Genomic DNA, 27,935 nt, shown 5'->3' on the forward strand with positions numbered 1-27,935 from the left:
AAAAATTTCCTTGACAGCAGGAGGTCTAGCAGAAACTGCCAGTGGTCAGTGGCGTTAATCGGATGCGACATTCATTACTGACCTGTCTGTCAGGCTGAATAGTATCTTGGTATAGTGAGTAAGAGACCAAGGTTATGGTGGCCTGCATCTGAGGGGGGGAGGAGCAGCTATATAACCAAGTAGGAGGAAATAGTGTGTGTGGGAAACAGCACTGGCCCCATCAGAGCCTGGGGGGACAAACACACCACAGCTGTTGCTGCCTGGAAGATGATGCAAGTGGCCAGAGTCCTGGGAAGCTTTCCCATATGTCCTCGCTGTCTCCCTGCATCATCAGATCTGCTGGATCTACTGCTCTGATTTCCAGTGTTCAAATTTGAGGGGCCAAGGGAACCAGGAGAAGCAATGTCACATACCAGAAGAAAAGAATAGTGTCCACTACAGGAGAAAACACAATAATAATCATGATGATGATGATGATGATGATGATGATGATGATGATGATGATGATGATGATGATGATGATGATGATGATGATCAGGTGATCAGGTGATCAGGTGATCAGGCGATTTCTTTCTCTGAAACAAAAGAGTCTGGGCGGCTGTGTCTCTTATTCCATGTATGTGTTCAACTGGCTGCGCGTCTCCAGTGATGCGTCACATGGTTAGGTGCGGTTTGCGCAGCGCAGCTCCCCATACAGACCATTTTTCCTCGGAGTAGTGTCGTGAGAAACAAGTGCTTCTTGAGCAGCCACATTTAGATTCCGTAACTTTTTTTCCTTATATAGTTTTGGAGCAGAAGTTTCGTTTCCGCCCTCTAGGGATGGAGCACTCATCCACATAGCTCTTCCTCTGACGGGTGATTCTTAAACAGAAACCAGTCAAGAACTCCTCTGAATTGTTGGCAGCTCCGATGAAGGGCAGCTGCAACAGCCTCAGTCTGAGACCACTGGACAGGAGCCGAGAGCAGGTTACGCGTATCCAAATATGCGCGTAATTGGAGCGCACTGGCGAGGTGTCCCTTGCGTCCCCACCGGGATAACGCTGTCGTGATGTTCAATACTTCGGGAATTGAGTTCACTTTTAACAAGAAGGAGGATATTTCCGAAGTTATCAATGGAACCCTGGAGCTTCTCTACAACGTCCTCGTCACCATCGGTCCTACCGCCATGTGGAACGAGTCGTGCGGGGAGCAGCTGCTGGACTTCGGGCGCCCGGAGAAGATCATCATCGGGGTGATGCTGGCGATCATCACGGCGGTCACCGTGATGGGGAACACCCTCGTGGTGATCGCGGTGTGTGTGGTGAAGAAGCTGAGGCAGCCGTCGAACTACCTGCTGGTGTCCCTGGCAGTGGCGGACCTGTCAGTGGCCATAGTGGTGATGCCGTTCGTAATAGTGACGGACCTCACCGGGGGCAAGTGGCTTTTTGGGGAGGTGTTCTGCAACATCTTCATCGGCATGGATGTAATGTGCTGCACTGCCTCCATCATGACCCTGTGTGTGATCAGCGTGGATAGGTGAGTTTACAAAGTTGGCGGCAGCTGGACCGCAGCTGCTTTGGAGCGCATCAGTTTAGCATCGGCACCGAAATTACGCATTCGGTGCGTCTTGCGGTTTAAACGACAAATATGTGTTTTTATTGGCTGCCCCAAACCACTTTAGTGCACTGAGGGTGGGGAACAGTTCAAGTGTCAAAGGAAGTAATGAATTGTAAACAGAACTCATGAAACAAATGGGCGTTTATACACCAGATGATGGCTCTTAAATGCCTCATTCCACATCAGCTGCTCTGTGCGTTTAAAGCCACTGGTGCAGAAAATGACTGTACGCAGACTCTGATTCACTTATAGCACGATTCATTAATCTGCTTGACCATGGGCATATTTTCCTGTAGGCTCATTACGCATTAGATCAGGACTCATGTACCTAGTTGCCAAGACCCTGATACATGATTTGAAATGGTCCCGCATTTATGTCTAAGGCGCACAGCACGACCCCCTTTCTTTATTATTACGCGACCATTAAAATAAAGGAAAAGCTAAAGCAGCTGGAATTCACTTTACATGTGGCACAGCAGCAGCAGATGACTCAATTCCAAATGCTGTGTTTCTGACTCACTCTACCTGCATAAATATGAGCATTACAATCCATGGTGTTTGGCATCAACATGATGTTCCAAAATTATATATGAAAGTGAATTAAATACAGCCCACATAGATGCCTCAGATTTCAACCCTGAACACCCATCCCCACCAATCAGGGTCCCCACTCTGCTCACAGCTCTGGGGAGACTGTGCTCACAAAGGCAGAGTCAACCCTGATAGCTTGAGACAAATGAGACATGTCCAATGCTCCCACTACATCCCACAATGAAATAAAAGTCAAGTACTTGATGTCACTGCTATGCAACTGTAGCCTTAATGAAGACAAAGGCACATTGTGGTATCGATGATCTGATTATTTCCTCCTCCTATTGCTAATCAGGCATTATTACCTCTATGCATTGCACCCAGAATGACGTGTTTCATGCCCGTACATGCGCTGGGATAATGATATTATGGGAGGAAATGGGTCGTAGATATCATGCTGTGATACAGTGTGATGGCTCCAGTCAGCATACAGTGACACTGACAGAGCTATGGCTGTGCTTAGGTGGGAGGTAATGAGATCAGTTGTGTAGAGGCAGACCGGCCCCTCAGAGGTTAGGTTAGAGGTCACCGTGATCACAGTGATAACTGAAGATGGATGGACAGGGACTGGGATTTGTGCCTGATCTGTGGCCACTCATTCCTCAGTCAGGTCATGAGGTGGCCACCGTGAAACCAGTCACTCGTCATTCTTTGACATCCTCCTGTAGAATAAAATGTTTTCCCATCTTAACCTCATCCAATATACAAAAGCTGAGTGGAAATAAACAATGTCAGTGTTTGTAGAGCAGGACTCCCTTTGTTTTTTCGTGGAGGCTGAGTGAAAGTGCTGCAAACCGGCTCTGTCAGGTGCCATCATCTGGGATTAGAGAGGAGAATTGTTCATAGGATATAATCAGAAAGAAGAAATGGACCCATCTGTGAGTGAGCAGGCCTGAAACGATAGAGTGGATGATTGAACGTGTTACTGTGAGATCAAAGTGCACACACACACACAAACACACATACACACAAACACACACACACACACACACACACACACATGCACATACACACAGCACTCAAGCAGAGCATCTCCGAGTCCCTTTGCCTTTTAGCCAGACACAAGAATTTAAAATAATGTGATGTCAGATTGGGATTATTTTTATCCCCATGCAAGCTGCACAGACAGTTCTGTGAACTGTTTTCAGTGATCGCTTTGAAATCAGATTTATTTTAAATTCTGCAGCGCAGAGTGTCTTGAGCTGGCAGATGATTCACAATAGGAATCATAGAGATAATTCATCAGGATGGGAATTGCCAATTAGGCACACGATTAGCTTTGATTAGGGCTCTGTTAGCGTCATCTCGGGTTCCCAAGGACGTGAATTGCAAAGTGAAGCTGAAATGTGAGGAGTGCCACAAATGAGGCTCAGGATTGAGCAGGCGGGTTTGTGGAGGTGAAACAGTCCCTGGAGAGAAGGTGAGTTTCTGCAGATAGAAGCTGATTGTCTCGGGGAGCTCCTTTAGGGTTCCAGGGGAGGTGCTCTACGTTGCAGTTTATGCCAATATGGGCAATCTGGTTCTAGAGGAGTGGTCCCCAGTGTGTGTGGGCAAAGAATTGATGACCCAGCGGAGACTTGCATGGCTTGATACAGATGCTCCTAGAGTGACTGCTACTTTTTGAATTAATATACACACTTCATTGAGTAGAATTACACATTATGTTGTAAAAAGATGCGTCATATTCTAAGTGTGGTTGAGAGGTCTGAAGCAGTTTAATCTTCTCACATTAACATTTACAACCATCCAGATTAAGGCAGTCAATACCATCTGTAATGTAGACATTAGATGTTGGCAATGTGAAAATAATTCTCAACCGTGATATATGCAAGTTTACATCATTAACAAGATATTGCGCTGGAGGTGGGTTGTCCAATAAAGAGGATCAGTGATTAGATCTGTCGCTCCTCTAATCTGCCTTCCAAAGTGTCATTGGGCAAGACACAGCACCCCACATTACCCACGGGGGCTGTGTTGACAGTATATTAATGTTGTGTTACAGAAAAAAATTCTGTTTATAGAAGCGCTGTATGAATGCTTTTGTGAATGGGTGAATGTGACTTGTACTGTAAAGTAGTCAATAAGACTGACCCAAAATGAGCACTAAATAAATAGAGTCCAAATTGCTATATATATATATAGTTTAAAGCTTAGTATAAATACATTTTTTATAAAATATAATACCTCAATAACCATAGTACTTTATCACATTAATACAAGAATCACATAAAAATCAAAAATTCCTAATTTATTTGCAGTATTTTCACAATGACCTCAAACACTTTGTCGTTTTTTGCTCCACTCCTATTCAATTTGTGTAATATAAATGAAATGGACGTAAAAAGTACCTGTCTTCCATTTCAGTGTGAAAGTCCAACCCTCTTTTCCCCTTCAAAATGTTTCAAAACTCATCTACCACATCAGCAACTCCCCTTATAAAACTTGGTAGAGTAGCTTTTCTCGAAAAATATCAGCAAGCTATTGGGATCATACCTAGTTCATGTCATAATTACTGCAGAATGGTGGTGATGCTATTGATTTCATACTGTGTGTGGAAGGGCTGTGAAAACCATTCTTACGCATCAGTACCCATTCATCACCTACAGCCTCTGTAAGTGGAGATTCAACACTGCAAATTGAAGCTAACGCAGCGCAGCGCTGAACCAGTGCCATCATAAAGGTCCAGTCTGAGTGTTTTCAAGTGGATAAAAGAGAAATTATGTTCCCAAGGCCTCCAGTCTAAACTAATGTAGGTAGAATTGCCTTTTTTTCATAAGTTATCCTGGCTTGCACCTACAGCGTAACTGCTTTCGTGTCCACTTCCAGCAAAAAAAGTTGGTATCTATTTTGGCTGCAGTCGGGTCTTAGCTTCACTGAGAGTAATATGTTGTATGTTCAATTATTCAAAAGTCAAACATGAATGATTTATTCACGACAGTGGGAAGGAGGGTAGTCCTTTCCTCTAAGAAAAGGAGGAGGAGTGGAGACGCCTGCTACAGCCAGAGACTGACACTAGATACATTTGCAAATCAAATAGGAGCAGGTTTAACTGTACGTGAACTTGTGGTAGGTTGGTGGGATGTAGGTCAAGAGAAAAAAGACAACTGCTGAAAAGTACACTTTTTCAGCAAGGATCAGACGAGTGAAAACACGAGTGTAGGTGTGATCACAGCCGTCAGCTCCTGCAGGGGATCTGAGGGAGGAAATCACAGAGGCTACAGGACCAACAGATGACAGCAGGATTAGCCACTGCCTTCGCATCCTTCCTGCCAACCGATGTGTCATTGATTAGCCAAGTTCCCACACAGCTCCCGCATCGACCTGCCCTCTACATATGTTCATAATTTTGTGAGGTCAGCGCGTAAAGTTCGTCCCAGGAGAGGCAACGTCCATCCGCTGCAGCAGACACAGATGACTTGACCTAGCTGACGCATCCTCAGGTAATTTGATGTGACGCCCAAGTTCTACTCTCACTGGCGCTGTTCACTTCCCACTTGTCGGCCAACTCGCCGAAATGTGGAGGATTGGACATATCCTGCCAGCCTAGTGCGATGAGATCAAAGCAGACCGCACTTGTAAAGGAATGCAAGATCAGGACGGAGAGTGTGTTTCAGTGCTTAATGGGATTTTACACTGAGTTCTTAAATCACAAACAGTTTACAGATAGCTGCATTTTAGATCTTTTAGAAACCACAAGGGACACGTTTAATGTTACAAACCACTGCAGCAAACCATCTTCACAGAGGAAACATGCATCTAATTTTAAGCCCTATCACTGGCCGTGTCACGTAAACAAGCTCCTCTTCCAGAGCAAAACTGCTGTCAAAATATTTCAGAGCCCCATTAAATAAAAATGCCGTGAGAATGCATTTGGCAAGTTAATCATTGATACGTGCTGCTTTTACTATCAACCGCTGCTCTGTATCCTTCCTGTTTGACTTTTATTACAGAGGCACCTGAAGAGAGAGACAAATTGTCCACTGATCATGTGATCGGGTGGTGTGTGTGTGTGTTTGTGTGGGAATGGACCCAGACAAGGTTGAGATGTTTGAGAACAGAAAATTAAAAGGAGGAGAGCAACATGATTGAAGCTCCTTTTTGTTTGTCTGTTGACTCTGTGATTCCCTTACTTTATTGGACTATTGTTACGGATTAGGCAGCATTTATTTAAGCCCTTCTAAGTGATTAATTGGAAAAACAAACCTATTTAGCTCCGGCTTGTTACTAAATCTGTGGCAGCTACAGCAGGTGCAGCTTGCACCCATCATGCTGCATTCACAGCATGTGTATCCATATTTAGCAGATTCAGTGTGACTAACATCAGATATGCACAATATTTGTGAAAGCGTAGATATCTTGTGATTGACAGTTAAATGGGTGCATGTCCCTGGGCGTGCAATATGCTCATTTTCGCAGACAGGCTTTACCCCTTGCTCTTCCAAATATGGGTACTTCTGAAAAAAATAAAAAATAAAAACAAGATGGCTCCGGCCTGAATGCCGACCTCGAGGCTTCAAAACAGTAGTTCACAATCCAATGGGAGATGCCATGATGGATTGCCACTTGACAAAAAAAAACGAATTGCTAAAATTGAAAAAATAAGTATAGAAGGTACAGTTCTAGTCTTTAACTAAATTTCCAAAAATGTACCGTCATCACAAGATCCTACTATCTTGCAGATCATATTTTTTTACCACGCAAGAGGCAAAGGTCACTTGAACCCTTGAGCACACTGTGCATGGTGTGGTTCATATGCATTCCCTATTTTTCCATTTGCCTTTACCTCACCGGTCCTTCCTCTTCTAATCACATTATAATTTTTTTCTTTAGGGAAATGGTGTCCTTAATTTCAAAGAAAAATGGATATTCAGTAAAGGGCAGAAATGCAAGTGTAAACCAAATGTGACTTCATAAAGGAAACAAGAGGAAGAGGAAAAAAAGGTCTCCAGTCACGCCAACAGCCCTGCAAGGTTCCACTTTAAGAAGGGGTTTGAGCCAGCGTGCAAACGTGTTCACAATGACAAAGTAACGTGCTGATGTTTGGCTGGATTTTATGTTGTTGAGATATTTCAGTCAGGACCAAAGTGGTGGACTGGATGAGACTGTCAACCCCAGAGCGACACAACTGACATGACTAATGATAACCCTGCACACCAAATCTCTTATTTCCCAGCGTTGTCGTTTTGTTTTTCTTTTACCACTGTCCTTCACAGCTCTGTGGAGAGGTTTGGAGGGACACTCCAAAGTGAGGGCAATGGTTCAGGGGAAGAAGTGTGTCACAGGCATCTGCAGAGAGGGTGTTATTATTCACCTTAGAGAATAAAACATTGAAAACTGCAACATATGTTTGAACAGCATGTAGATTCATGTTTCACTGACAGATCACATGCTCTGCGATTAAATGTAATTATTGGCCGTCTTTGATGGGAGACACTTAAATCAGACTAGCCTACGCAACTAACACTTTTACACATAATCAGATGCAACTCTGCATCATATCTGAGCAGTGGCTGTCATATACAGTGAGAAATACTTTCACAGATAAAAGTGAGGGTATCAAGGAGGATGTTTGGTTCTGTTCTGCTGATGTTTTGCAAAATCATGTCACTCTTGTTGGGTAAATACCAACTGACCCCAGTTTGATGTTTCTGTTTTATTTTACAAAAGAGTTTAAACCCTTGATTCCTGAAAAGTTTGGGAAACCCATTAGTCATCACGTCAGCAGCAGTATGGGTATGTCGCACTGGATTCGACATGGGTGATGATGGATTAGTAACCACTCTGTAGACAGAGATGCACGTTTTATTTTGTCATTCCCAGCTTGTCACCCTTTTTACCTTGCAGTCTCCGGGGACAGGAAGCATAAAAGGGCAAAGTGCTGCGTACCTTTACTGTGGCATAAATCATGCTTTGTGTTTGGCATAACAAAGGTGGGGTCCATTATTCATCAAGATTGAACAAAGGACCACCGAACATTTAGCAAGCGGTGAGATAATGGGTTTCCTGTTGATGGAGCTGAGAGACTGCAAACAAACAGACACACACCACGCTGCGGATTGTAGATAATATGTTTTGAACGTTAGCATATTGCTGCTGTTGCCCAATAACTATGCACCTCAAGTTTTGTCTTTCGAATCATCTGCGCACGTGGACAGAATATTGATGTGGTCCATTCAAATTATTGGAGTGTATGAATGTTCCCATTAACAAGAAGCTAACATTTAAGACAAGTGAGAGATGTTGTGCTTTCACGTTTATTCATTTTAGTTTGGTGGCCCTTTTTGAAACTGCTCCTGAAGGCAACAGCTTTTATTCATTAATTACTTGTCTGGTGTTTCTCTCACACTCACATGACCTTTCATATACTGTAGTGTCCAAATCATCGAATGAACATTTCATTCCTCCAAATATCCAGAAGTGAAGCCTGAATATCCCAGATATGAACGCTAATATCTTTAACACTTGAAGTCTGTGCAATAGAGATCAAGGGGTGGAGGCGTAGTATTGAGGTACCATGAATACATGTGCATGACATCACACGAGTCAGACTCAGCTGTCAATCATGATGTTTCACCTAAATTGTATTAATCAAATTACTTATACACCCAAACTTACAGGAAACATCAACACGTGAACACAGTGTAATAAGAATGACCTCAAATGACAAAAATGGATCTAACATGTACTTTTAAGTTTGGTCCATCTCCCATCCACTGACATGGAAGAGACAGGATTTATGACCTATACTGCAGTCCGCCACGAGGCGTATTCAGGAAGCTTTAGTGTCACTCTGGGCGAGCTGTCATGTTGTCAGTGTATGGTCAGAAGGTCTGAGACCACTTCTTCTATTGTTGTTGTAAGTTACTTCTAGACTTACAGTCCAAGAGCTTTGCATGATAGACATGTTCAGTGGGACATTGTTGCTGAATACTGATTCTCAGAAGTTGGTGATTTGACCCTCGGGACTGAGCCAAGTTTGTATTCCTGCTGTGAAACAGCAAATTGAGTTATGGCCCCCCATCACTGCCCTTGAGCAAGATACCAAACCTCAGAACTGCCTAGTAACTAGGTCATTGCACTGTTTGCAGCCCTGTACTTTTTGAAATGAATGTGTCTGTGTATGTGGCACACAGGGAATTATAAAACTCCAGCATCAAATTCAATCTGGTGCATTAACGTTGTAGAAACAGTTGATAGTGGCAGATCATTTTGACCTTGGAAGAAACAGATGACAAAAACAGCCTCGACACATGATCCATTAGTAGCGGTTCTCGAGCCTTTTAAGGAATTACACTTGAAGTGCTTAGAAGAATGGAAAGACGAATCCATGACAACCACAAAAATTGGAGGCTGTTAGGCAGAATTTGCGGTGAGCTTGTTTTTTTCATCCCCTTTGGAAAAGATCTCTCAGCTCAGTTTACCTATTAAACAACACAGTAGAACACAATACATGTCGAGCAGGCAACATAAACTTAAAGTAGGACATGTTGTTAGCTAGTAGGCATTCAGAACGGTTTGGCAGTGTTGGGATTGTGTGGGTGTGTCTATTTACTGTTGCTCTGTGCCACCTCAAGGTTCAACCTCAAGTGCGTGTTTGTGTTGAACTCAGCCTCTGACTGTCGACTGACGAGGAAATCCTGCTCTTTGTTTTATACTCTCCAGTCATTCTCCTTTTTTTTCTCATGTCTCTGTAAATTGAAACATGTCTATTAGTCTGAAGGTCACGTGAGTGAATTGGCATGAAAGTTATTCATTTCTTACTGTCTCATCATGCCACATTGACTGATCTCTGATAAACCCCCAGGGCTGGGCGATCAAACGATTAAGATAATTACAGAGAAATATCTTTTCCTCTATAGAGATTTAAGACATTGGTCAATACGACGTCCACAGAAGTCATTCCATGCATGTTTTGACGGACAACACGAACAGCCAATGATGATGAGAATAATAACCAATCATGCGGCTGGAATAGAGTTACAGCCACGTCAGTTTAAGTTGACATCCACAGCACAGAGTGTAGGAGCATCAGCATATATATATCGATGTCAACTGATTCCATATCCCCCAGCCCGAACTCCTTGTTGTCCGTTTGAGTCACTCAACATGCTGTTGCGCATGTGAACTTGGAGCCAACGATCTGAGAGGCCAAGACGGATAGTTTTAGTCTCACTTGTGAAATGTCACCATGTCCAGACGAGAATACAAAAACAACTACAAACACCCAAACAAGAAATTGGGGTCAGTGGTGACAGTCTAAAGTCCAAAGAAACAATCCAATAAGGAGCAGAGAAGAACACTGTGGTCCAATTAACTGGACACGACAAGAAAGTGAATGACCCTTGATTTTGTTCCTGTGTAGATGATGGGTTGAAGTGTGATCCTCAAGCATTGAAAGTCTTGTTGCTTCCCTGTGCCATTAATTCTTCAGTTCAAAACAGAAGTGAATGAATTGAGAAAATGAATTGAAGAGAGATTCCTGTGGAATGCTGCTAAAGGATTGCATTGATGCTTCATTTAGCAGTAAACTTGTAGTTAGACCTAGCAGTGCTAACTGAATATTAAGGAAACCAGTACAAAGGTGCCATTGTTGGTGTTGTTACTGTTGTCATTGTTTCTGGCGCATGCTCATTACACAGAGCAACATGTCAATGTCCCCAAATGCTGTGTTTGACATGTACTCACATATACATGGAAACCAGAGTTTTTGAAAAGCTGCTTGTTCAAAGCAACTTTGTTTTCAAAATTTCAAATATCCAAACATTAGTTTGGACAGGGCTTTAATCTCTCCAAAACACTGGTGTATAAACACAGATGAATGTTTCTGTGATTTTAATGACCACTCGGATAATCATACGTTAGTCCAGTACACTAAATAAACTGTTTAAAAAGAATTCACCAGCTTTTCTTTTGTACATTGGAAGCTGATTGCTCTGTTCAGCATCATGTCTAGAATGACTGTTACTTAACCATCATTTCATGCACTGAATCGTCAACACAAAGGTGACCCTTATTTTACTGAGTATTATTATCAGTCCCATGACATTGTGGTTACAGCTGTGTTTGCTCTCTTATAGCAGCATTTGTTTGTCTAGCTTTCAAATTAGCCTGCATTCAGGCAAATAAATGTAGAACAGTGCATTCAAATCTGTCCTTTTCCACTAGAAAGACGCTGAATAATTTTGAATTATTTTCTCTCTCACACAGCTCACAGGCGATATAAGCAGCAGTGAAATTGCTCTTGTAATAATTATTACTGTCATCAGTCATTTTTTTTCGTCTGGTTCGGGCTCACTGCTCAGTACAGGAGCATAGATTTCAAATTGCATTAAATTTACTGTCTTCAAGAGAAAAACAATGGTATCAGTCTTGCAAATGAAAGCAATGCAGCTGCTATTATCGCTGTTTACTTGAATTATTATTCTGGCGTTCTTGTTGTGCTGCTAGATTGATTTATCATTTGAATATTTTCCATCAGAAGGATGCATCAAACCTGTAGACCAAATCAAATCATTTAGATGTTCTCAGCTGTCCTCCGTGTTTTTAGTATGAGCTCTCAGGGCCCTGTGAGGTAAGGCATCAGAGTGTATTTGTGCAGCACCCTTCAACAACAAGGCAATTCAAATGTCTTTATGTGAGGCTTGAACAGAAATACAGAGCATGGATAATGGAAAATGTTAATGATTTGTGGCATGATTGAGGCTGATGAATACCATTTTAATTCTATGGAATTTGAGTCTATCATTTTTGTCAGTATTACTCATACTGTCACGTTGTACCTGGCATTTGAAGAGCGGCTCAGAAGATTACTGTGCACTGATACTTTTATTTCATTAAATTAGTCATCTGTGTGTGAATTCTCTCTGAGTTTCCAGTTTGCTTCCATAGTCCAAAGACATGCATATTTGGGTGAGGTAGAATGGAGACTCAAAATTGACGGTAGGTGTGACTGTGAATGGTTGTTTGTCTCTATGTTGACCCTCCAAAAGATTGACAACCTATCCACGGTGTAAACCATCTCTCGCCCCAATGTCAGCTGGGTTTGGCTCTCCCCTTGACCCTCAAAGGATTAGTGGTGTAGCTAAAGAATGGATTGTATTTTAGAAGAGGGCAGACATTTATTGTGCCAGAGGATGTGTGTACATTTTCACACTGTTATGTTCAAAATACATGTGACATATCTCATATGTGAGTCACTGCTTCAGTGCCTCTTCTCATCCTATGTCTGAAACCCTTTGTTTAAGCTCAGCCCAGTTTGCTATGATTGCTCAGCCGGCCAATTTGTTTGTGATTGGTCCACCATAGAGAGCGTGCCATGCCAATTTACCTAGTAAAGTTAAGCCAAAGCATCTTCATCGCCACCTGATGGCTATCTGCACTGCAGGTTATAAATCCCACCTCATCCATGTTTTTGGATAGTAAATGGACCAAATTAAAAAGTCAAGGTACACAATTCTTTCTCAAAGATGATATGTCATTTTTGGCAGCTCTTCTCACAAAATTGTTAGTTCAAATGTTAATTTTTCCATTAATGTTTTAATTAGCTATTTGATGCTATCAAAACAGGGTGAAATGTCATGATTGACAGCTAAGAGTGAATCATGATTAGTCAGTCTTGTGTATCAACAAAACCTTGATACTGCAACTCCATCCCCCAACCACTACTGGGCAGCGATCGTATGATGGATATTTGGATTTCTGAGTAGTGGGAGAAAGTGAATATGTGTAGTCTATCTTAATGTAGTCTCTGATTCTGCCGTACAAGATGAGTCAAACTACCTGCTTGGTGGATTTGTTACATGTGACAAAGTGCAGGCTCTTCAGAAGCAGTGTGTGAAAAAGACTCGCTTTGCTGTGGACTTTGGTCTTTGAAACTTAGCGGTCTTTCAAATGCACAAAACAGTTATGAGGAGCAGGGGAGAGGTAACAACTTTATAGTTATGGACCCTTAGCCATATACAGGCATTTCAATAACAGTGGAATTTTGTGGAGGGGACGTATTGAAGATTTTTACATTCATCGTCCTGTGTGAGGCATTAACATAACATATAATAACGTTTCATTCACTTCTAATTTTGTTGTTAGTCATATGTCCCGCTCTGCTGATATGAACATGAACAAGAAGAATTTGGGTTTTTAGTCAGTTTTTCTTTGATGGTAATGTTAATTGATAAGTTTGAAATATGACATTTTTTTAAATATCAGCGATGCTTCAGAACATTTTTAAACATTTACCTAATGCATCAGAACTGCGTCATGTTGATGAATTGTGGGGATAGAATGCCAAACTTCAGAGATCTCTCTTCGACAGGGGTAGGTTTTTAGTAGAAGGTCTGTGATGTTTTCATGTCCCCAAACAAAAGGTCAGCAAGAGAATAGGATGTGGAAAAATGCACTGTCCTCGACCACTGCCTTTATGTTACATGGTGGTGTCTACTGACTCAGAAAACAAAAGAGATAAAACTCCTCCTCACTGTCCTCTTCCATTTGCCTAGCCATGAAATGATGACATGTAATGGTCTGTGCCACCACTTCAGTTAAACTAATGCTGGCTACAAGCCAAATTGGAAGAAAGTGAGTTGGTTCAAAAGAGGAGCTGTCTGTGGTATCCTTGGTAACTAAAATTGTTCGTTTTTTTAAAGGTCGTGAGTGAAACCGGAGCAAGTGGAGAATAAGATTCTTCCCCCACATCTGAGACTTCCTCTAAGCTTATTTAGTTCCTAGGTGTCCTTTGAGAGCGCGACTGCACTCAGTGACAGAACCAAAGGGAAGGTGACAAAGATGGAGGGACTCGTGTCTTCACACTCTCTCACATCATCATGACATGAAAAGGAGAGAGAGACCCACTCGCTGCCACTTATTTATCTTCCTCTAACAGACTTGAGTCATTGTATAATAATGAAAGAGCGTTAAGATGCACATTCATATTTGAAAGAGCTTCTTGGGATCTTGCTAAATGGTTTTGCAGATTTGTGGCTGTTACTGGTTCGTAGTTGTGGTCAGTAATAGCGTTTAACATGGCAAAATAAAGGTGGTGGAAGAAATATCCTGTTATAGTCCTGTTACACCACTGTTATAATCCATTACATTGTGTTGCATTCTAAAAGCTTGTGTCATCCAATGTGTAAAATCTTCATCTTAAACATAATTAGAATCGTTTTCTAACTAATTTACTGGAGTAGAAAGTAGATAATACATTTTTAGGAAATGGGTATAACAATAATAAAATATCTTCGTCCCCGTAATGGAACTCCTTAAAGAATTTATACCAATCAAAAAAAGTCTAGATGCTTAACAAACAGCTCAAAAAATCCATTCAGGAAGTGAAAGTAAGTGGTGTAGTAAATAAGATAAAATGACACTAATGTTGACCCTGGTGACAAAAGAGACTTGTTTTTTAGCTTGTTGGATAAATTACTGGCCCAGATTCAGGAAAAAACGAATTTACACAGACTCACACACACGCACACACACATACACACACACACACCATACGCTACACCAGCCAGAAGACCAGAGATGACTTGATCTTGACTAACAGTGCTGCTCAAAATTATAAAGCCTAGGTGTTGTTATGCATATGTAAATTTTGTGTTAACCTCATTACTTTGTGCAGATATTTATTTATAGGTGAGGCCATGAAAATGTAAGGTTCTTAGCCTCTGCTGCAGAATATTAATTACGAGAAACAGGATAATCTGCAAAATGTGAAAGTTGACTAAATAAAAACTAACAGCAAGCTCTCCTCTACCAGGAGCAACCAACCGGATAATAAAGGCCAGAAAATAGCTGTGGTTTGTATTTGTCTTGTTTTAATTGTACCAGAAACTGAACTGCAGACAATATAGTCTGGTAGAACCACGGTGAGTTCAATTAAAAACAGGTTTACAGTCTTTGTTGGAAGCAGAAAGGCAGGGGATCCAACAACAGAACCAACTCAGGTAGCCAACAGGCAGAACTCAGGAAGCCAAGCCTCTAAAGCCAATTACAACTCAAAGCTAATTCAAAAAGTCCACAAAATAATTAAAATTCCATCACTGGAGTACGTCCTTACACTATAATCCCAGATACTTGACGAAACATTTATTAAACGTTGACAAAAAACATATAAGTAGCTCAGTTGAGTGCATACAATTGCCAAGGCCAACAGTAGCTTTATATTCAAGCTGCACCAAATTTCACACAGTTATAGATTTCAGTCCCCTAAACAATTCTTTTTCAATCCAGATCAATAATTATCAAAATTCAATAGATTTTTCTTGGCCCACTACCTTCCACCAAGTTTCATGAAAATCTGTTCCAACCAACAGCAGAGTTAATAATAATAATAATAATAAAGAAATAGAGAGTATGCACGTACAGTATGAAAGGCCTTGTCGCTTAACCGTAGCCAAATATTTACCAAATTCTTCGTCAGACACGTTATTTTGGAAAATTTTGTTTGAAGATTCGGTTCAATTTGAAACTTCCACTCCACATCATGCTTGGGCCATAAAACACTTCAGCAATGGGATGAGTTGAGGCAACGCTGTAAGAGCACTGCTGTCCAGTGTGTGATAGATTGACCAGAGAGCTGTGGATCACCGATCAAGAAATATGTGTGAGTGCTCTCCAAGTCTTGAGTAGGAGAGGAGCTGAGAAAAGCTCTTAGACGCTGCAATTACCACGGTGAAGAGGCTAAAAACACCAGCGAAGGATCAGAGCCAGATGATGTTTGCAGAGCCCGCTGGGACGGGGTGACCGTGGAGGGAGCTGAAGAGAACAATGTTAAATTATGTGTGTGGTGGGAATTGCAGGATTTTATTTGTGTCGTACTCTTACTTATAATGAAAGGCGCGTCCTATAGTCAGCTTTAAAGTGCTGTAGTCATTTATAGATAATTTATAGACAAAAATGTGCTTGGGGAATATGGGAAATATTCAAGTTTCATTGTAAACTATCCTGCACCAATTTGTATCGTAAAACCCCACATGGTTTTACAGGTGCCACACATTTTCTTGGCAGAGTGTCCATACTCCAGAGCGTGTTGTTTTGGGGCTTCAGTTTATTGCATGATTTAAAGATATAATTAGTTTGTTAGAGGTTTAGAGTTTATAGATTATTTTTTACTTTGGAAAGAGAGGTTTCCTGTCCTAATGCTAAGCTAACCAGCTGCAGGCTTTAGCCTTATATAAAATATACAGGAATGAATGTGGCTTCAATCTTTGCATTTAACTTGGCAAGAGAGTGTATTTACCAGAATGCAGAGCTATTTGCAAAACAACATTTTAGTGACTGGTCATATTTGTGCAGATGAGTAAAAACGCACTGGCCGAAATTCTCTTGGAATCTCTTTCTTAAACATTTTTTACAAAAAAACTGCATTTTGTAAACGTACCAAGGAATCCAGCTCTGTGCCTTCTATTAAACACGATCAAAGAGTGCCCACCATCATTCCCATCTACAGTTTACTAATGCTGTGTGTAATTGTATTGTAATTAACTATAAAGATACACAGCTAGTCTCCATTTCCTACAATCAGAAAATATTCTAACATATCTCGGATACGAAACATTGTCACTGTGCGCATTCGGGGGAGCAGCAATTGGTGGATAGAACTTTGGCAGCTTGGTCTTCTTGATAGGTTTGACCAATCATGAGTCTGTCAGCTGATTAACAACAATTAAATCAATTTACCAGAAAAACACTCAAAACAGGTCAATCTGAGGAGGGCTGTTTTAGACAGGGTAAAAAGGTGCTGTTTTAAATGATCCTTGTGGCTTTTTGACCAAAATATGTTACAGACATTTCATGAAGACCCCAAGGAACCATATCAACTGTGGTGAAATGGGCATACAATGGGTCCTTTAATGTGTCTCTGTTCAGAGGCTGCTTTCGATGACTGATTGAATCACAGCAGTGCAACTAGGCTCTCCTATTTTGAAAGCTCCTTTGAATGCGGCCAACAAATGCTTACAAAAACGTGCGAAACATCCGATGCTTGAGTATCATGCCAGAACCGAACAGCTAACGGTACACGTTTAAAAAAACTAAAGGGGCATTCAAACTTTCCAATGTTACCAACTGCAGCTCTGTTGCTAGGCGACAGCAGTAAGGGCGGAACGAGATGGTGATGCCAACCACGGAAATCCTTTGTAAACCAGAATGTCTGATTTCTGACCGTGTGTTTGCAGCCCCGCCGGGAACGAGACACCAATTTTGGTCTCACTTTTGGCGAGCTGTCACGTCGACCATTTGGCCGTGGTACCGACACCCTTTTCAAACCACACTCTAGAACAATTCAATCTTTACTTTCAGTCGTTGTTAAATTCCATATTATACAAAATACTTATTTTCAGGTAAGGTGACTATTTAAGTCACCTTACCTGTTTTTTTCATGGAGTTTCTGCTGCTGATCAAAGCTGATGTTCAACAGCTCTAACAGTTGCTGGTGACTGAAATTCACAGTCTTTGTCTGCTGTGTTACTGAGTTAGTTTGGTTTTGTGTTGTAGAGTTTATTTATGTTTGTTTAATTGCATCATCTCTATAAACTCTTCTGCTCTCATCTATTGTGCATAGAGCCTGCAGGGTTTTTGCTCTGTGGTCCAAGGACACCCGGCCGGTTGACACGCTGACTGTTGGAGGGGGAATCCATTTATCAGTACAACACTAATAGCTGCCTATCAACGCTATTGCTGTGAGAGACAGTAAACCAGCATAGGGACAGGTGGTGCGCTGTGCCGGAAAGGCCATAAACTATCCAGACTATGTGTTACTGGGATTAGAAGGAAGTAAAAGAGACATCATAAAGGCGCCAGGAGCTAAAGTTGCACGTGTGGATGCACTGTGTCTTTCACACTGTCTTTCAAGTACACAATAAATTCTAAAAATAGCTTACACAAACACAAAACAAGTGTATCGCTGCAACATAATTAGCAGTATAAAGCAAAGCACAACAGTTTTGTCAGGGGCATCATCTGAGGCCTCCAGCTGGTCCGAGGTCCTGAGTCATGATTCAGGATTACAGATAATGTGTGTCAGTCTTTGACCCACTTATTTTAGTCAGTTTTTGTCTGTCTGGTGACATCTGTATGATGCCTCTCACTACATTTATAAAATTGCTTTCTGCTTTGGTATTAGTGTTTCTGATTTCGGCCAGGCTCCAGGTGGGTGTTGTTTGATAATGGATTGGGGCCAGGAAAAGTTATGGAGCTGTGGGAAGGGGATGATATTTATAATTTTATCATTTCTCTATTCTTCATGAAAACAGAAATAATTCCTAGTTTTCAGCAACATTGTATGAAAATGAGACAGAGGAGTATGTTGACCTTTGGCTTTCACTCGTAGGCCCTTCCACTTGGCCCTACCACTTTTGTGTTGCACATGGCCATGAAGGGGTAGTGTTGTCCCATTTGTCTATGTGATGTAGTCCATCCAGGAGGTTCAAACCACCAACCTTCTGGTTAGTGATTTCCCGGCTCCTGCGGTCTGCATTCTGAAGTTTCCTCGGGCAAGACACTGTACTTCAAATTGCCCCTGACAGTATATGGATGGAGAAAAAAATGTGGGTGTGCATGTGTGAAATTGACTTGTAAATGAAAGTGCTTTGAGTGGTTGATAAGACTGGGAAAGTGCTATATGAATACAATCCATTTACCACACAGCCCATGTGTGCCATGGCGGTATGCTTTGAGCTAAAGACTACTGTCAACCCTTTTAACATACTCAGTCAAAAAGGCTAATATGCTGATTTTAAGCAGTGTGATAACGTTCATTTAGGGTATTAGATCAGATAATCAGCATTAAACACAGAGTTCTGCAGAGGCTGATGGGAATGTCAAGATTTGTTCATCAACGTAAGACTGATCTTCGGTGAAAAGTTAAGTGATCATTACAGTTCCTGTTGGGACATGGATGTCGTCAAAACATTTCATTGCAATCCATCCAAAAAAGATATTTCCCTGTGTGCAAAGCCGACTGACTTACTGACATTGCCATCCCTGGTGTGATGCTGCTGGTCTGGCTAAAAAGTACTTCTGTGTATATAGTAGCTCATCAGAACTCCCTTTAACACTGATACTATAGAGTGAAATCATGGTGGGATTTAAGTGATCCTGCAAGTGACCATCGATACAGGCAGGTACAGTCTGTCACCTGGTCAATATCGTGAGTCAATTCCTCATTATTTGGATATTTATAGATTTGCCACAACACCCAACATAATAAATACCAGGAGTTATTCTCAGACAGTCTGACCAAAGCAAGCTGTCCCTCCAACATATCTGAGGGAAGAAGTGCGTCTATCCAAGGATGAGTCAGTCTGGATTTATGTAAGAGTCTAAATGAGAGTTAAAAAAAGAAAGCACTGCTGCTATTTTACTCACTCATTCTAACCTTCACCTGAGCAGGAAAAGGGGAGCATAACAGAACCTGACATGAACTGCCGCAAGTTCATCTGAGCTAAAAAGAGTGAGGCTGGTTTCTCCGTAGGGTCTGACACCGATGGGAGTGCTGCTTCTCTTCCCTGTTGGAGAGAAAATCACAGCTCAGCTCGTGTTGTGCAAGAAGTTGCTCAGTTTCTGTCTTACAGAGGTTTCTTGGAGAGCTGAAGGATTCCTACAGGAGTGAGGCTGTTGTCTGATGTTGGAGACATCCTTGCCCTCTCGCTAGACAGTCTAGGCCCATTTAAGAGCGTATGTGATGATATTTTTAGAAATGAATAATTATGATTACGTTAATTGATTTGTCACTTGAAGAAAATCTAAGAATTATGCCTCTTTTATGGCAAAATTTGCCTTTTCCATTGAGTTTTCCTCTGTGTGTGCGTCACACTTGACATCACAAACGCACTATAAACCAAGACGCTCTCACCTCAGTACCACAAAGCACGTTCACCCGGGTGTTTCTTTTTTTCACTGCCGAGCCGGAGCTGATAAAAACCTGTGGCTGCTGCAGAGTCATTTGGCCCAGGAGTAAAGGGTTGATTGTATTCATACCCATTGCAGGTAAGAGACAGATGTAAGTGTTTGTTTTTACCAGTGGAAAAAAAGAGGAGACAAGCTTTTCTTTCAGAAATTCTGAAGATGTCTGATTTTCTTTATAGTTGACCAAGGACTGTGGTGATTTCAGACTCTTTTTCAGAACTCACATTATGTTTAATAAACCAAGCATGAAGGCAGTGACTGCATGCTGCTGACTGCTGGATAAAAAGCAGACACTTCTACGTTCTTGAAGAGACAGTTCTTCAACATAAACGGCCTGATTTCAGGCAGTGTCTGCATCTCTGTACCCGTTTCACTCACACAAAAATATTCTCAGAGATGTTCTCCTCACGATGGGCAAAGCTTCACTTATGAAGCTAATTTTGGATTTCCCTGCAGCGCAATGACATAGGAATTATAAATGTCTCAGTAGTGAGATGAATGAGGGAGGATTCTCCGGTGGAACATTTCTGGGGGAAAGAACGTAATTTGACAGACATCCGCCCTCCCCTGTTACTTTCTTTGGAGGAGAACATGCTCTAAATGTATCACCGTCCCACCCGAATGCAGTGCATCCTCGTAAATATTTCACTGTGTATCCATTCTCAAACATAAAAAAGTTTCTCTTGCACGCCAGGGCCAGTTACCGTTTTTCAACAGAGAAAAATACTTCACTTTACACTGCCCTATACTAGAAGCCTAGTGGAAGTAATGGAATCCTCCATTAGCTCAGGCACAGTGTTTGTCTGATGCACAGTAATCCCTGAGGCCTGCTGCGACTGTGGATGTGTCCCAAATCCTCCAGAGATATGAAAACAAATCTAAACTCTGTGTGTGTTTGTCACTGTTTCTGTTAAGCGCATACTGTTTTATGAGAGGTGATTATAATCCTACACCACTGGTCTTGAAGCTTGATTATGAGCCTTCGACGTATCCAATGTGGTATAAAATATGTTATGCATTTCCCATAATATACTGCAATTTCACTGATTATCCATTTTTCTCCAATAAACTAAAAATTGCAGATACTGTCATATTTATGCCAAATTTTTTCATTATGATATAATCAATATTTTTTTAATTACTAATGAATCAAATGACTATGACAAATTTCACCTACATTGATACATCTACAGAAAGTTATTTCCTGCGTTTTCAGATCTTTAGGATTGTTGCTTTGGTTTTATAATCTGAATATCTATTCCTATGGTTCACTCTCACAGTTACAGTCGCAGCAGTTTTCAACTAAAATAGCTCCATAAGCAAAGTGCACATTTCCTTCCCTAAACCAAACAGCAGACACAGTTAGAAATAGCTATTGAATGTAATGTTGCATTAGCTGTTAATAAAAGGGCGGGTATATCCTTTAGGATTTGGCGGATGTAAAACTGAGCTAAGCGCAATGAGAGTATTGGACTTTCATCAGATGGATAGAAATGTGTCTCCAAATAAAAGCTAATGTTCCCCGATCGGCTGAATATGTAAATGTTTGCTTAAAATAGTTAAACTTGCCGTGATTTTTTTGTCACGGCAACTTTCGAGGGGATTGTAGGTCACTGTTGTTCTTACAGCTTTTCCCCCCCAAATTTTTCAAAACTGATTTGTTTTGCATTCTTTTTGTGTATTCTCATATTATCTATACTTTGACTTCTACCAATCCCTTTATTTTGTCATCCATGCTAGTTTGTTTGTCTGTCTGCTAGTTAGCAGCATTACACACAAATCTGGTGGAAGGATGTGTCAGGGTGAGGTGTGCATGTGGACACAAAATGCCGAAGCAAGGATGATGAAGTCCTTTAATTAGGGCAAAGGTACCAGAGCAAACAAAACAGGGTTCAAAAAAGAAAGTCCACAAGACAGAAAAACACTGGAACCCACAAAAAAAACGTATAAAGCTAAACTGAATAAACTAATCGACAGGATGACAAGACCAACTTAGAAAACACGATGTGCAGGGACAGACGATGACTAGTGAATGACCACAAACTGATATAAGGAAGCACAGAGACTTAAATACACAAGGTAGGCAGGATGACTGAACACAGGTGAAACACATACGACCACCAGGGCGGGAAACAGGACAAAGGCAGGAAATAAAGCTACAAAGAGGTTCAAAATAAAACAGGAAACTGGGAACTCAGAGGGAACAACCAAACAAACACAAGCAATTAGTCCCTAATCAAAAAGTGTCCATACAGAAGGAGTACACAAAACAGTAGTAAAATAGACCTCAAGAGCTCAGGGTCAGGGCAGGATCATGACAGGTATGGGTCGGTAAAGAATCCATTAAATCTTGTTGGGGATCTGGATCAGCAGGCAAATGCAGGGATTGTTTTCTACTTCTCTCCACATTTTCATTTATTTCTTGAAGAATCATCAATGAATCTTGGATTAGAATAACCAAGACATGGTGGGGGGCTGGTATCAATGAGTTTGTTCAATTTTGTGCAGATCAAAACTGGATTTGGTCGATTTAAATACAGCTTTAGTTATTAAGCTGGTTTTAATTTGAGGGGACTCTTGGGCCTCATCGGGGTTATGCGCTCTGCTGAGTGCTATTCTAGTATTTGGTAGACTCAGTAGACTGTAGTGCTGTACTTGGGGTACATGTATGTCCATATAAACCTACTTTTCATTTCTGCTGTATCATGTTATTGCCTGACAAGGATCGGTAAAGCTTAATCTTGTCGTGTCAAAACACACAAGATCAAACCATCGGCGGTCCTTCAACGCTCAGGAACCTGTGTAATGAAGTGTTCAAATGTGTGGTATGTTATCCAACCTGGCAGTTGTGTGTCTCTAACCGCATGGTGAAAGGAATTTGTACCCAATGAGGATGCGTCTGAAAAAAAAAGAAAAAAAGTCTTCTAAAGGGATGAGTCATAGGTTGTGGAAACGTTGCCTCCACATGGCACACACACTCACAATACCCTCCCAAATAAGCAGCAGAACCACCTTCCTTATTACTGAAGAATGCATTCGGAGACGAGTACTGCATTACTGCTATTCATTATTGAGAATTCCCACAGCATGTGGTGTACCCATCTCAGGATCTGCCTCATATCTATTTGACATCGCTCGCCTGGATGTGTTCGGTGCCCCTCTGTAAAGCTTAAATACATTTTAAGTGAGAGTTGTTAGCTTGGCCGAGTAGTGGTTTGGGGGATTGGAGTTGAATAAACAGTTATTATGTAATATTCACTGAGCACAACTATCCTGAGCTGAAGGGTGTTGAAGAAGGACATGGTAATGGAGTGTGGCAAGTGAATTTATCTTAGAACTAGACAGTTAATGTCTCGGCTTATAATATAAGATTTCTCTGGAGAGATTTTTATTTAACAGTAATGAAACAACAAATATGAGAAATTAGGACGTTCCATTCCCATGCTCCTCTATATTAGGTGTTCCCAAACTCTCTCAACCCCGACCTCCAAAATAATGATGCAACACACTTGCCACCCCCACTAGAGGTGATTGAAGCATACAAAGGATATTGACTGGAGCCAGTTGTGTGCTCTGTGGTGCTATAAACTGACTTATATGGAACCAGGAGAAATCAGAAGGCAAAGGACGTATTTTGTCATAGTCAGTGGGGACAGGACAATGTGCCTTCAGTCTGTGGAGCGAGTTGAACCTGTCCTCTTCTATATCCTTGAATAGACTACAGCATTGGTTGCCGGCTGGGTCTAACCTCATGTCTAGGTCACCTCCAGAAGATTTTGATAATTTGGTTAGATTTAGTTCAACATATCTGACTGAAACAGACATTTCTGGGGGTCGCTGGTGCAGATCTCTGTCAAGTCTAAGATATTCATAGAATCACCTCCTCTTTAGCAATCTTTCTTCATTCAACCTTTATTTTGCTGCTGTAATGTTCTATATAGAGCTCACTTGCAGAGCTTTTATTTTGACAAGTTATTAACTTGGGTCTGAGGATTGTGTTTATAGCTTAACCGACCTCCCACATTTATGTATGAAGAATAGCAGCAATTCAGTAAATATTTCAAAAGAATATATAAGCCACACACGGAAATAGTAATAAAGCAAATTACTTTTTATGCGATGGAAACACATTGACTAAATATTGACAGAAAAAACAAATAGCAAGAACAAAGTATTGTAGTTTTCTAACTTCAAAACTTCAATCTGCACCATAATTCTGAAGTAGCTCCAGAGTATCGCCATGGGCCAATAAAACTTTCCAAGCAGACAGGTTAAGAACAAGTACTGCACTAGTAGAATGTAAAATGTGCCATTTCAAAAACTTTATAGGATTTCTGGAAATTATCTTGCGACCCCCTTAAGGGGTCCTAACCCCTACCTACGGAGCCACTGCTCTGTACCACCAGCCATACTGGAAACCACTTCAATGCTACTTGCGCTGAGTGCTGTGCAGCAGAGTATGCCAGACTACACTTCACTATTTTCTATAACAGGCTGTTATAGTTGGATCTACTATTTTATATATGCAAACAAGTTTTTGGTTGCTCCACTTTGTGTCAGGAAAGTATTAAAAGCGCTGGAATGGATATCAGAACCAGCTAAGTGAGTGTGAATGGCTTATTCTGAATATATCCGAATATTTAATGCACATTCCCTACACTCTGGTTGGCCTCACAACCCACACAAAACTTTGGTGTGAAAACATTAAAGCCAACATAATAACATACAATTACATTTTCAGATCAAACACGTGGAGCATTTCAACACTTAAAAAGCAGGGAAGTAGGTACAGAATCCTGCTGATGTTGACTGAGCTGAATTTGATTTCCACACTGCTGATATCATCACTAGTGGACGATGAGGCGAATTGGCCAGCACTCCCCAAAGCTTTTTATCTTGTGATTAACTATCGAGTGGAAACCAGAAAGAAAAACAGCCTGCAGACTCTAATACACAGCTTTCATCAATGACGCATTTGATGCGGACGAGTGCTGGGGGCATTCAGCCAAAACACGCAGTGATGTACACACAGATTTTTCATTTTGGAAGAATTGTAGCTATCTTCCCTGTTCTGTTCAAATCCCAGTCTTTCACACCTCACTTTATCTTTATTTTTCTGACACCGCCTGTCGCTATTTGAAACCACCGAGCTGCCTGTTTGATTGAGAGCTCCCTCCCCACTCGCTAAGCTCCTCCAAAGCCTAAGGAAAATCATTTAATTGCCCACTAGGCAATGGCGCTGCTTTTGACCTCTCGTTGAAATGTCTGTCTTTGAAATGAGCAGAGACGAATGTCATGCTACTGCACTGTACTTCCATCTTAATGAAGACAGGCAGCAGATTTCTGTGCTTCAACGGGGTGTCCGGTTGCATTACATGTGATAAGTGAATCACCATCTTTGAATTTAAGGTGAAATAACTATTGCACTGGACAAGGTTTTAAAGTATTTGAGAAAAAAAACCTAAGGTTCCGTCAACTGCTTCCTCATCTTATGATAAAAGGCTGCCTGGGAAACAGTGGTGACACTTTTGTTTTCTTTTTTTCCAGGTATCTGGGGATTACGCGGCCTCTCACTTACCCAGCGCGGCAGAACGGTCAGCTGATGGCAAAGATGATCCTGGGAGTGTGGCTGGTGTCGGCATCCATCACCCTGCCCCCTTTCTGTGGCTGGGCCAAAAACGTCCACACAGCCGGCGTGTGCCTCATTAGCCAAGACATTGGCTACACCATCTATTCCACAGCAGTAGCCTTTTATATTCCTATGCTGGTCATGCTGGTCATGTACTACAAGATCTTCAGGGCAGCTCGCAAGAGTGGTGCCAAGCACCGTTTCACCGACCTTACGCGCCGCGAACGCCTTGAAACAGTTGCTAATGAGGCGCTTCGCATGCATGGCCTGAAGCCACCTGGAGTGATGGAGGAGTGCGCTGCCTTGTCCCGCCTGCTGAACCGTGAGCGCAGAAACATATCCATCTTTAAGAGAGAGCAGAAAGCAGCCACAACACTGGGGGTAATCGTTGGGGTGTTCACCGTGTGTTGGCTGCCCTTCTTCATCCTGTCCACTGCCAGGCCCTTTATCTGTGGAGTGGAGTGTAGCTGCGTGCCCATCTGGCTGGAGCGCACGCTGCTCTGGTTAGGCTACGCTAACTCCCTAATGAACCCCTTCATCTACGCCTTCTTCAATCGAGACCTGCGCTCCACTTATCGTGACCTTCTCCGCTGTCGTTATCGCAACATCAACCGTCGACTGTCTGCTGTCGGCGTACACGAGGCACTCAAGGTTTAAAGCCGGGAACTTCAGCTCCACATCTTGACTGGGGCATGGTGACATCACTTCAGCGTGTGTGTGACTTAGTCAACCTACTTTGGAGCAGAAAATCACAGAGCGTACTTGATGGGCTACACAAGCCGACACTGCTATTGTGCATATGCCACCATTCTGTCCTGGCCCTGGATTTATGGTGGGATAATGTTGTGTCAAAGGAGGCGACATGTAAAAACAATCATCATTCTAGGACTTTCGCAAAGGACAGAAAGCAAATAGATTTCTGTATAATAACTAAATTGGTGTATGATAAGTAAAAAACATGTTTGTGCACAATGACTTCTGAGTATCTCCATCACACATCCCAGATAATTTACAACAGGAGTTAAACACGTTGATTGTGTATTGTGATTTGTGCCAAGATATTATTTAATATAACTTAATCTCCAGTCAAGGGGTTTTCTCATTAAAGTTAACAGGAGCACTTGTTTCACAAATGTTCATATTGTGGTAATGCAGGATGAGTGGAGGTGGGAGGAAAATGGTGTTGGAATGCGCCATGAGAGGAAGCTTTTCCATTCATGAAATTAATGTGTCTGTAGCCAAAAAAAGAAAAAGAAAGTAGTTTGTTAACTGTCTGCATGAATCAAATGTGTCTTACATGACACTGTACACATTAATCATAAGAGATTCTGAACAATCATTGACAGCAGAGAAGAAATGTTGTTCAATGTTCCACCCAAATTGCAAAGTCCACATTATAATATGAAGTCAGTGAGTGTGTGTTTTAATAAAACATGTGGACTTTTGCACTGGAACCATCTCGTTACACATTTGGAGACTGACCTTTGTGGTCGATGCGTCTAACTCTGCAGTTTGAGTTTATAAATTTACATGTTTCTTAGACTCTTTCACTCGACTGGTTGTGACAGTGTTTCAATTTTGTCCCTTACGAATTAGAATGTGGTCACTTCCCTCCTGGCTGTACACTCCCACTTGAACTCTCTGGTGACCTGTAAGAATCTGTGTCAAATGTCGTCAGTCGAGCAGTGTGTTGCTTTTCTACCTCGTTTTTTTGAGCGAACTGTGTGTTGAATCCAGACAGATGTTCCGGTGTCTTCACCATTTTGTAATTAACTGCAATTTTTTAATTGTGTAAAATCGATCTGCCTATACGGTTACTCTGTGTTTGCTCTGTATAAGGGCTTTGTCATTACCTTCAGAAACTAGTTGGTGGAGTGGCAAAGCGTTTCACACTTTGTAAATAAAGAAACACTTGGTTAATATGCCATCGTATGGTCTACACTAGTAATGTCGGTTGATAAACTGTACATTCAACAAAACATGGTTCAGTGATGGAGTTATGGTTCCGAGCATTTTTCAAACAGGATACAATCTTGCACAAGTCCCATTCGCTTTCTAGCTCCACAGAGCACATCCTCATCAAAAGCCTGACGTGCACAGTTTGCTGCACAAAATTCATCATCCTCGCTGACTAGATTGATGGGTCTATCACAAGGAACAAAGATGCACCTTGAGGCATCTCTGGAATTGTTTGAAACATTGATGGCATTAGAAT

The 27,935-nt window shown here is 41.6% G+C and overlaps 1 protein-coding gene across 1 annotated transcript; it reads left to right on the forward strand.

Annotated features, from left to right (window-relative positions):
- The first annotated feature begins 1,033 nt into the window (after positions 1–1,033).
- Positions 1,034–27,562, forward strand: htr7c (5-hydroxytryptamine (serotonin) receptor 7c). The gene is made up of 2 exons (XM_062384509.1): positions 1,034–1,515; positions 25,639–27,562. Exons 1-2 carry the CDS (start codon positions 1,049–1,051, stop codon positions 26,375–26,377), a joined length of 1,206 nt encoding a protein of 401 aa, XP_062240493.1. The 5' UTR covers positions 1,034–1,048; the 3' UTR covers positions 26,378–27,562.
- Positions 27,563–27,935: the final 373 nt, after the last annotated feature.

This window comes from Platichthys flesus, chromosome 3 (genome assembly GCF_949316205.1).
Source record: "Platichthys flesus chromosome 3, fPlaFle2.1, whole genome shotgun sequence".
Taxonomy (NCBI): Eukaryota; Metazoa; Chordata; class Actinopteri; order Pleuronectiformes; family Pleuronectidae; genus Platichthys; species Platichthys flesus.